Source organism: Salminus brasiliensis, chromosome 23 (genome assembly GCF_030463535.1).
Source record: "Salminus brasiliensis chromosome 23, fSalBra1.hap2, whole genome shotgun sequence".
Classification (NCBI taxonomy): Eukaryota; Metazoa; Chordata; class Actinopteri; order Characiformes; family Bryconidae; genus Salminus; species Salminus brasiliensis.
This window is the reverse complement of record NC_132900.1, coordinates 5,252,533-5,264,818: the sequence shown is the minus strand read 5'-3', so window position 1 is coordinate 5,264,818 and position 12,286 is coordinate 5,252,533. Positions and strand designations below refer to the sequence as shown.

Below are 12,286 nucleotides of genomic sequence, written 5' to 3'. Positions count from 1 at the left end.
GGAAGTTTTCTTTTTTGTGCTGATGTGAGACCAGTTCGGCCGTAGATTTCTGGAACAGGGACAGTCCGGGTTGGCTCGTTCATCATGGTCTTTCCGAGAGCTCCAGTACAGGCTGGCAGAGAGTAAATATGAGGTGGGACCTGCCACCCAAATACAGCACATAAAGAACGTCCTGATGAATGACGGCCTGTTTTTTTTATGACCCTGAGGTCGATATTAACTTGAGATATCAAGTTCATGCAGGTTCTTCCTTTTTTGTTGTTGTTGTTATGAGTTTTCCTAGAACTTCTGCTGAAATCTCACAATTTGACTCATTCTTAACTGACTCACAATTTGACTTAGGCTCATCCTTAACTGATTCACAATTTGACTTAGGCTCATCCTTAACTGATTCACAATTTGACTTAGGCTCATTCTTAACTGACTCACAATTTGACTTAGGCTCATCCTTAACTGGCTCACAATTTGACTTAGGCTCATCCTTAACTGGCTCACAATTTGACTTAGGCTCATTCTTAACTGACTCACAATTTGACTTAGGCTCATCCTTAACTGACTCACAATTTGACTTGAATTTACCTTTAGTTGACTTACAACTTGTAAGTCTCACCCTTAACTTAGACACTCTGAATTGACTCCTGACTCAATATTTAACTGAAGCCAGAATCAACTTGGACTTTAACTGCTTTGCAACTCATTATCTCAGATTCATAATTTGACTCAGACTCAGCCTTAACTGACTCACAATTTGACCCTGAGTTATCATTAACTGACTCATGACCCACTCTAATCTCCCATCTCCCAAGCCATGCTGCTTTGCCATCAGCAGCCGGAGTCAGAGAGAGCACAATTGGCCATGCTCTCTCCGGGTGGGTAGATGGCGCTCTTTTCCTGGAAAGCTGGGGACCCGTCACTTTTCTCCGGGCATGACGGCTGCCTGGCTTCCTTAACCTCCTAGTGTCGGGAGCATTGCTAGTGCTAGGGGGAGCGGTGGGTTAATAGTCAGAACCAAATTGGGAGAAAGGGAAAAGAATTGACAAAGAAAAAAAGTTTGTTTAGAGTCACGAGACATCCGAAGCTTTCAAAGATGATGGAATATTCTTCTTCATAAATTTGGGATGTAACAAAGTGAGACTGATTAAAATAGACTTGAAAAATTAGTAATTAACAATAATGACTTCAAATAATTACTGTGCACAGTACATTGGTTCAGAACCAATCACCCTTCTGTATTCTCCTCAGATGCCGAGCACCTCTGATTTCTAATTTTTATGCTCATTTGGCTTTGCTTCAATGCCTAAAGCCCTCGAGCCGTGAAAGTCATTCATAAACCAAGCAGGGGCAATGAATTATGGGATGTGAATTTCACCTTGCTCATGACATGTTTATGTTTTTGAACAGTACGTCTCTAAATGCACCCTGTTACACGACTGTCCACAAAGAAGACACTGTAAATGAAACATTAAAAATACCGGATCATTCAGCGAGTCGGGCTCATCCTTAACAGACTTGTGACCAGGTTTGGATTAACTGACTCACAATATGACTTGAATTCACCTTCAATGAATTTATAACTCATGTAAGACTCACCCTTAAGTTGCTCATAAATTGACTCAGACTCATTCTTAACTGACTCACAATTTGACTTAGGTTCATTCTTAAGTGACTCACAATTTGACTTGAATTTACCTTCAGTTGACTTACAACTATTAAGTCTCACCCTTAACTGACTCGCGTTGAATTGACTCCTGACTTCAAGCCTGAATCAACTTGAACTTTCCCTTAACTGCTTTGCAACTCATCTCAGATTCATAATTTGACTCAGACTCAGCCTTAACTGACTCACAATTTGACCCTGAATTATCATTAACTCACTCATGATTCCACTTAGACTTGCCCTTAATTGACTCATGAATTGTTTTTAATTGATGCATGAATCGATTCAGACTCACTCTTAACTAATCTGGGACTCATCTCAGACTAAGACATGTTCTTAACCAACTCCCTACTCATCTGACTCACCAGTAACTGACCTTTGACCTGGACTCATCCCTCATCCCTAACTGACTAGTTTGACACATACTTCTGACAACTGACTCGTGAGTCCTTTTGGGCTCATTCTTAACTGACTCGCGACTCTGACTTGAATTCACTCTTCACTGACTCATATTTGGACTCAGATTAATTGACTCAGGACCTGACTCGCCTGTATATGACTCACAACTCATGTAAGACATATCCTTAATTTATCTACCACTCATCTAACTTACCATTAAACTGAACTCATACTTCAATCTGGACTCATCCTTAACTGTCTCACAATTTGACTCGAGTCCAACTCAACATATTCAGTCTGAAGGACTCTGGGAACTGGGTTCTAGCATATTTTATCTGCTAAGAATTTCAAAGATGATAAAAAAACCAATCCAGAAATTCAATCCAGTCTAAGGAAGCTTAAGTTGACACTTTACCTTGTTTCTTCAATGTAGACGGATTCAAGCACTGATGCTGCATATTCGAGGTTCTTCTTCAAGTCAACGAGGGACGCCTCTCCCCTTTCCAGCTGTTTCACCAGGCACCGCAATCTGAACACAAAACACAGAAAAGTAGATTTAAATACAGTTGAACCAGATGGGATTTCGACCAAAACAGAAGTTGAAAGTCCAGAAGGGCTGGTGGCCACCGGTTCTACAGTAGATGTCCTCAATCCTGGTTGAGATGAGAACCCTCAAAGCCTTTCATTTAGGAGTTTTAAACCCGTTTAAACTCAGCTTCTTAACCCACTCGTTTAACGGACCCTTAACCGACTTGTGATTTGACTTAGCCTTGGCCCTAATTGGTGCTTCACTGGATTCACCCTTTATTGATTCAGCTCAGATTCACTCTTAAGTGACTCGTGCCTTGACTTGGACTCAACCATAATTGACTCACAACTGAGACTCGTCATTAACTGGCTCACGCTTCAACCTGGGTTCACCCTTTTTTGACTCGACTCAGATTCACTCTTAACTGTCTCGTGCCTTGACTTGAACTCAATCATAATTCCACCCTTGACTCGCAATTTGCCTTGGCTCAGATTCACTCTTTACTGACTCCTAACTTGACTTAGACTTGACCATAATTGTCTCATGACTGAGACTCTTCTTTAATGGACTCATGACTAAAACTCGTCCTTAACTGACTCACGCTTTAACCTGGATTCAACCTTCACTGACTCCAAATTTGACTTGACTCAGATTCACTCTTAACTGACTCGTGCCTTGAATTAGACTCAACCATAATTAAATCACGATTGAAACTCACCATTAACTGACTTCCACTTTTTTTCTGGATTTACCCTTCACTGACTCACATTTTGACTGGGCTTGGATTCACTCTAAACTGATGGATGCCTTGACACAGACTCAACCATTACTGACTCACGACTGAGACTCTTCCTTAATTTACTCACGACTGAGTTATAACTGACTCACGGTTCAATCAGGATTCTCACAATTTGACTCAGCTCAGATTCACTCTTAAATGACTCGTGACACCTCTGCCCGCCCCCCACCCACACACACCATTGGCTTTGACTCATCATCAGGTTCTGGGCAATTCAATCAGCCATAACTGTGGGGTCAGACCAGACGGCCAAGCCTCAGGGAGCCTTGGGCGTCCATCACCCTGTCGCTGGCTCACCAGTTGTCCTTTCATTGACCACTTCTGGTAGGTACTGACCACTGCATACCGAGAACACCCCACAAGGCCTGCCTTGTTGTCAAGTGTCTCAGACTCTTACGCTTGCCCGTTTGACCGTTCACATGCTGCCTAATATGTAGATCCCACCTCTCGACAGGGGTCATTGAACCTGGCTAATCAATGTTCTTCACTTCACCAGTCAGTCACCAGGTTTTAATGTTATGGCTGACTTCCTTCTCTATAAGGAATGAACTAAGATAAGATGCAATAGTACAATCTGCAGCAGGTTCTAGGTAACATTAGCGGTCTACGCTTAAACCTAAACCTACAGACCATCACATTCAGCAAAGCTGTGACGAGCAGGAAAGGCTTGTAGGTCATCATAGCTGTCGGAGGCCGTTCGTGGAATACAGATTTCTCAGAAGCGCTTATGTGTGTGCCTTGTGTGCATTTTTTCATACGTGAGTATGGGTGTGTATGTGTAAGTGTGCAGGTTTTATGGGGACACTGGCCTGATTGCAGGCCCAGCTGCTGAGGATGAGGACAGAGAGTGGCGGGAGGAGAGAGGAAAGCTTGGCTCCTTTCTGCGCATCTCTGATGCATTTCTGCTCTCGGTGGATTTGAGAGATTTGGTTTATTTTCCCAGGCATGGCAGAAGGGGTCAGATTAGAAATTTAGGTTAGGCTTTATTTATTTATCTCCCGTGCCCCTCCGTGTGTGTGTGTGTGTGTGTGTTTTGCTAGCATGCTTCAGTCTTGCTTGGAGTGAGCTGTTCTGATGTAGACCACACACGCTTTCATATATAGACAGACAGACACCACTCTGGAACCCTTTCCTTTGACCCAGAGGAAAAATCGTATTCCTCCAGACACTGTCCAAGCGCGGTCCAGACAGCAGATGATCATGTTTAGGCTTTATGAACTATTTCCCACAAAGATTACCAAGCACATTCTATGTGAAATTTGCTGCATGCAAGTATTCAGTACTAATATAAACACCAGCAGAGTGGAAGCTTCCGCTGGAAGGAGGCCCGGACAAGGCCTGTCCACCAGAATAAGAGGGGAGAGCTGCACTTTCCACCACAGGGCTAAATGGTTCTGTGCTGGTGCGGACCTGCTAGACTGCTCACGGGTTCTTTTCCCATGTGCTGTATTGCTAAATCAATTATAACTATAATTATTATAATAATTATAATAATAATAATTATACAACAGTGCCCTTCTATTGTCTTGCACCACAACTACAAGGCTAATGTGGCTAATTACTGCTAGCTAACGTACTGAATTCTTCGTAATTTATCTGTTAGCATCGTGTCATCTGCCGGCATGAATCCCACACGTCTCAAACCACGCCAAGTAGGCCACAGGTCTGTCTGAAATGAACTCAGTGAGGTTTGACGCGAGTGTGTGATGACTTTGGCATGCATTTAGCACAATGCTAACAGACAGCAATAGCTGAAATAGCTGATATTTTAATACAGAAACCCTGTAATTGTAATACTAGCCTCCACTAAGCAAGACAGGCCGTGCTAATGCCATGTTAGCAGTGCTCATGGGCAGCATTATGTAGCAACGCTAGGGGGGCTTTATACCCCTCTAGCCCATGCCTGGCATTAGACATGCCTCCAAAAGGTTCATGCTCCTAAAGGGTCCTATTGTATTGGCAATACATCTCTACAGGGACTAGACAAGCTGTGTGTGTGTGCATTTGCGCATCTGTGCCAGCTGATAGCTGAATGCTAGTATTAGAAAGAGGTGCACAAGCATTTGGACATATATTTGGTCTCGGTGCCCAGAGCAGTAGTGTGCACGTCTCGGCTCCACATTCACTTGTGGAAAGTAATCCTTCTCACACGTTCCAGCTCAGGAGGGAAGTGCTGCAGATGATTTGTCATGTAGAGCCGCCTGAAGACCGAACTCCAGCCGTCACAGCACTGTCTCTGATGTGTCAGGCTGAGTGTAATCAATGCCCGGGGGTCAATGCAGTCGCTAGGGGGAAGGGGTCCGGGGCGGTTGGGGTTATGATGGAGCTTAACGTTTCCCACACGACACTCTGAGCTGATTACAGATGACAGGAAACCCAAATACCTCATTTCTGTTCGGAATGCCACCTGATCCCAAGCATCTCGAACACTGACAGAAACAATGTTCAGCCTGAGGTGGGAACACAGCACAGTCCTCCGGCCTTTTGGCATCCATAGTCTTATAATAATCAGTCTGTGGGCAGAGAAGTGGACAGAGGTGTCCACTCCAAGACATGCAGGTTGTATGCCATATTCCAAAGACCCCGTTAAGATTTTAGCCACATGTATTTACACATGGTAGTCAAATTCGGTTAGTCGGACTGGAGTCCGATTGCTGTGTGGGACAAAATATGCATATTTGCTTGTTATGTGGCAATTATTACTGGTGTTTTGCGTCTCAGTTTTTGCAAAAAATTTAACCAGAGGGGCTCAGAGTGGCTCAGCAGTGTAGTGTTTTATTGCTATGACCCTGGGGGTCGTGAGTTCGAATCCCAAGTCATGCCACTGTGCCATCAGCGGCCAGAGTCTGAAAGAGCACAATTGTCTGTGCTTTCTCCAGGTGGGTAGATGGCGCTCTCTCTCCTAATCACTCTTAAGCGATATTGGCCGGCAAAGGCGTCTGTTAGCCGGTGCCGTTAGCTACCTGCCACTTTCCTCCAAATGTGACGGCTGCCTGGCGATGGTGCATTGGCAGGAGTTTGAAAAGAGGCGGTAACTGGCTTTGTATGTATCAGTGGAGACCTGTGTTAAGTCCTAACCCTCCTAGTGTCGGGAGCTAGAGCTAGGGGAGTTAATAATAATAATAATAATAATAATAATAATAATAAATGGAACTAGTAACCACCTGAAATAACATACCAACCACCAAACAGCACAATAGCCCCCACTTAGTAACATCCTAGCCACCACTAAGCTATTCTGTAGCAAGCACCTTGCAACACAGTAACATCAATCTAGCAACAACTTACCAACACCCCAGCATCCACCAGGAATGCCATAGCAACTACACAAGAACGGTCTAGCAACCACATAGGATAGCATTGCAACCTCTTTACGAAACAGTTCCCACTGAGTGACCACACAGAACGTTAAAGAAAAGTGAGTAAATACCATTTACCCTTCATTACACCCCTGTATTTTATACATATGTAATTACATATTTAATAAGTTACGCAATAACACACAATTACAATCTGTATCAACAGCTTTGAGTCTATATTTCTCACTGTTCTCTATTTTTTGACTACAATAGAATAGAAAGTGTTTTTTTCCACAATTATCTCATAATCATAATCTAATATTATAGCCAGAAGTAATTCATATTGAAAAGTCACTGTTTTATTGTGGCTGGCAATAACTCTCTTTCTCTTCTATCAGTTAACCCCTAAAACAGCCTATAACCCGCTGACGGGCCGAAAGTGTTATTATGAACATTTATGACCAGAGAATAGCCCCACCAGTTTGGACAGAAGTCCCTGTAGTTACTGAGTAATACACTTTAGTGTGGAATAAGCCTTTCTGCATTAAGGGGTTAATAGAAAGTGTAGTACAATACTTAAAATACATAGACTAATACCAAAAAAATGACCATATCAGCTACTCAGCTAGTATTTCACACTGGATTCCATCCCTGGGACAAGGGGACAAGGCCATCGCTCACCCTAGCTCCACCCTGAGATATTGGATTCTGTACATATTGGACGCTGAAGACCCTGTTTTAGAAACTACACCTTTTCATTTCATAAACGAGCCCTCCGTTCAATTAAATCCATTTATTCATATCTCCAGGCAGCATTCATATCTTCCCCCTCAGTTATTTGGAAATGCTTTATTCCCCTCCCTTCGAACAGCCGAGATTCACCGACTTGTTCCATATCTTTTAAACAATAACCAGGGTTTCCATCAACATGTTATTGCTTTCAAGTCCCAAATAATAGAGTGTGGTTAATATACCTGCTGCACTTGCTGTCAATAGATCCACTTCGCTTCGAGTCAAATCCTGCAACGCCTGCCATTCTATACCGTCATGAGCGCGGTATTATAATACTGTCCATCAGAAGCTCACCGGAAAGTGACAGCTGAATTGGATCCTTTATGTGGTCCACACAAAGCTTGTTTTTGGTGGGAGGTGGAGCTGACAGATGTGTCAAGACACGCGTGGGCGGAACATGATGTTTCATGCCCAGAGTCTGGTTAAAAGCAGCCCACCCATATTTATCTCTGACAGTCTGTACGTTTCTCCAGGGGGGATGCCCAGCTAGGCTTCCCTCATCGCTCACAGAAACTTGAGTAAGGTTAGGCTGGCCTAAAAGTCTTGCTACTGCAAGTGATATAGTGTAAAAGTAGCTGGGCCCTCAAAAATGAGGATACCACACCAGCTAACAGACGCCAGACAATGCATTTAGAGTGATGAGGGGAGATAGCGCCATCTACTCACCCGGACAGAGAGAACAGCCAATGCTGCCTTGGAGTCTGGTTGCTGATAGCTAGGCGGCATGGCTCGGGATTCGAACTTGCAATACAGGCATAAGGAACCTAAGGTGGTTCTTCTACCATATTTATCTAAAGACCTTCACTGCCACCTCTATTTTTAAGACTGTACCAAACTCCAACTGGAGTTAAAGTAGCAGGTCTAGTATTTGCTTAAATAAGGAGTTCCCTAAAGCAGAAGTTCTCAAACTGGCATCAGGGAACTTGGCACAACAGGCAAGAGCAAAAAAAGTGGACAGTCTGGATGACTGAGGACGGCTGGTTTGGGAATTACAGCCCTATAGAACTGCAGCATAGGAGCTTAGGTTTGGTAGCAAAAATTCTAAAGCTTAAAAGTAAGAGGCTTAAGTGACTGCAAAGCAGTCTAGGGTTCAACCAACGACTGTAGAAAGCAATGGGACATCAATAAAAAGGGAAGCAAGCACAGATCTAGTAGCTCCGGCCATCCCCATATGTTTCAATGACAAAACTCAAGGTTCCCAATTCCCATCTTACTTTTCTCCTCTGAATCCTGGTGGAAAATACATTCTGCTTCAGCGCTGAAAGCTCAATGAAGGCGGTCTGAGACAAGCTTAGTCTGAGAGAAGGGGACGTAGGTAGTGGCTGAGTCTGGCTCACCACCTCTGGTCTCTGGCAAATTTGACAACATGGCGGACAGTTTTGGCTTCATTTCTACAGAACGGTAAGCAATGGCACCACAGCGTAATTCAAAGGCACATTATAGAACCAGCATTGTAATTAGCATTACAGATCCACTCAGACTTTCTAAATACGATATCTGAGTTTAAAAGGGTTTAGTTATTAAACGCCCAGACTGATCATTTTGACCTTAGCAACATGCTAAAAGATGGAAGACAGTACTCAGCCTGCTATTTTAAAATAAATGCTGTCATAAAAGTTCTTAACAGTGCTACTCACTCAGCATATGAGAACTTTTGCAAATGACATAGGCCTGTCTACATTTCCATTAACTGCGGTAGTCTTAAACATTTTCACTTGAGTGCTTTGGGTGCCGTCTGATAGGCTAAATCAAACACTCCCAGGCCGCTTCATCTGTGACTAAGTAGGCTTGCTAAAACGTTCACTCTCTGCTAGGCTCGTTTAATGAAGCCAACTGCAATATCAATCAAACTAATTGCTATTTTTTTTTCCAGTCATAATTGTGTGGCCCTGTGGTTGGGATGATGAAACAGCGTTGTTTAGTCCCGAGTGTGTGAGATTTCCCTGAATTCCCCAGCAGATCCTGCTCTTTTGAAATGGCACGTAAATTAGCCTACTCGTGTCACACAGAGCTACTTAATTCCACTGACTTTTCTCTCATCAGTATCCTGGTGGTAAATGTGAAAGGTAGGCCATATGTGCCCAATTACCCAATTACCATCTAAGCTAACAAGTTCATTGAGGTTCATCAAGGCTAACAGTCATGTTTACAACATGGACGGCACTGGTTTAAAGGCCTTTCACAAAGCACATGCTGTTACTTGCCGAAATTGTTCTAAATAAAACGGCAGAGCCTTTTAGCTTTTAGAGAAATTAGCTTCACGCACTGGAGAAGCAGGAGAGACATCCCTTTCAGATTGTCCAGGCTCGGAAGAAAAACCCTATACTGGTAAGACAGCAGGTTAACCAGCTCTTCACCAGCATAGTGTGTGTTGCATTTGATTCTGGTCATGCTGGTCATCCTGAATGGTCACGCTGTCTTGGTGTTCATGTTGGTCAACCAGCTTGATAATGCTGGTCCTGCTGGTCAACTAGCGGGGTCATACTGGTCGATTAGCGTGGTCATACTGGTCATGCTGGTCGACTAGCTTGATTATGATGGTCCTGCTGGTCGACTAGCGGGGTCATACTGGTCGATTAGCGTGGTCATACTGGTCATGCTGGTTGACTAGCTTGATCCTGCTGGTTCTGCTGGTCGACTAGCGTGGTCATATTGGTTATGCCGGTCGACCAGCACGGTAATGCTAGTCAATCAGCTTGCTGATGCTGGTCATGCGACTCAACCAGCTTGGTCATGAAGGTCAACAAGCATGGTCAAGCTTGGTCCTACCGGTTCTTTTACTTGGTCAGGTTGATCCTGTTTGTAGACCAGCTAAACTATCAAAATTAAACAAAAACATGACCCTGGACCCTGTGCTGGTCAAGTGCTGAGCTGGCCAACCACCTTAACCAGCTTGACCAGTGTGTCTTGGCCAGGCTGTTTTTTTATATATGTTGATACTAGAAAGCAGCTCATTACCTTCAGACTCTGCTAGTTATGGGAATACGGGTTGCTATGGAAACCAGGCCTCGTGAATGCTGCTTCTCCTGTGCCAGACTCCACAGAAGTGGAGCTCGAACTCAAGCGAAAGCCTGAGGAGCACACAGGAATCCACACTGGGCCAAAATGCTAACACTAGCTGATGCTAGCTTTAAACTGGGCTACCTCAGCTGAACCAATCTGGATCTAAACACACATCATAAGGGAAACCACAGGCTTATTTTTGCTGGTACGACTCGAGAAAGTCAAACCTGGGGAAGCGAGTGGGTGCAAGGCTAAAAGCTAACACTTTTATATCATTATTATATTATATATTATTATAATGAGCCATCCATAAAAGGAAAATAACAGGGTTGTAAATTTATAAAGTATTAATACATCGAATAACAACTTAAACTACTCAATAAATGCATTCTTTAGCACCTTTAAAAGGTAAGCTTTAAGACTATGACTAACCGGCCTTAGCTTCAAGCAATAACTACTATCTACAATAGTGAGTGAGGGAGCACCTAGCATCCAAGCTAAAGGGTTCATCACAAGGCTAAAAGCTCATATTTGATTTACGACAGGGAAGCTGTTAATGTAAATGCCCATGCTATTCTCACAGTATGAGCTTTATTGGCTATTTACGTAAAGTGTTCTGAATAAAATGCATCTTAAAAAGGTAAAAGCGAGGGCCGTAGCCAGACACAGAGGAATTAGCTTCGCACAGCGCTCACAGCGGTGTGCATAGAAGAAGCTGGAGAGTCATAAATTCAGCCTCACAATGCGAGGCCACTTTTCATATTAGACATCTCATAGGATATTTATGCTGAAGTGCTTGTCGGGGTGGAGAGTGTTTCTCGGCTAATGAAACTCTGGCTGGATTTGTGTCAGAATGACGGAGAGGGAGGAGGAAAGGGTAAGATAAAGAACGTATGGTGGAGTTTGCAATTAGAGAGCCTGGAGGCTTGATGGGAGTCATGATGTAGATGGTTTTGCAGGGCAACAATGAGCCCTAAACCCTAAAACCCCGAGAACACTGACCTGGTATTCTCCAACATACACTAATATGTGTGGAAACCCAGAAAATACCAATTACCAAAGAAGACTAGGTTTCCCAGGCAGTTTAGGGAGGTGGGCTGTGTTTGTGTGCATATGTTTTTCAGAGACTAAGACGGTCACAGATAACACACAAGTCCTGTTTGCAAAGACTGTGATTTGATTGGAACAAAAATCCATCATTAAACCCGTTTGGAGCTTCTCCTAATCCATGCAGCCCATTTTGCCATTTCCTGGAACCCGTCTCCATGGCATGGAAATGCAGTAATGCCTAAACAATCCCAGGGCTCGTTACTGTTCCTTCGCTCCGGCTGGCTAAACAACATCAACCTGGGGCCAGAGCACCAATAACCCCTGCAAAGATTACAAAACACAGCAGAAACACTCCGCTTCTACACAGCAGGCCTCGGCTGAATGAGTTTTTGTGCTCCTGCCTATGCATATGGATTACCACCGCTACACCAGCACACCCTGCTCACATCCAATTACAATAACATATTATATGCTAATTATGCAGTTAAGGGTATTCCTGGTAAGTTGCAGGGGCATTCTAAACTTACCCTGAATTTAAAGAATTTATGAAGGTAAATGAAGGCATTACGGGTGTCTGAACTTTGCTTCTGGAGTTATAAGGCTACTGTACACTGTATCTCAGAATGTTTATGGACACCTCTTCTAATGAATGCTTTTAGCTACTTTAAGCTGAACCCACTGCTGACACAAATGTGCAAATGAACACACTGCCAAGAAGTACTGCCAACAGAACAGGACTTACTGGACCTGATTAACCT

At 43.6% G+C, this 12,286-nt stretch overlaps 1 protein-coding gene across 3 annotated transcripts in view; it reads right to left on the bottom strand.

The window, feature by feature from the left end:
• The window catches only part of pde1cb (phosphodiesterase 1C, calmodulin-dependent b), a 116,204-nt gene that overhangs the window by 35,446 nt on the left and 68,472 nt on the right, over positions 1-12,286 (bottom strand). For all 3 annotated transcript variants that reach the window (XM_072668700.1, XM_072668701.1, XM_072668702.1), the window contains one exon: positions 2,472-2,585. In XM_072668700.1, coding sequence (XP_072524801.1) covers positions 2,472-2,585 — 114 coding nt within the window. The remainder of the gene's footprint in view (positions 1-2,471; positions 2,586-12,286) is intronic.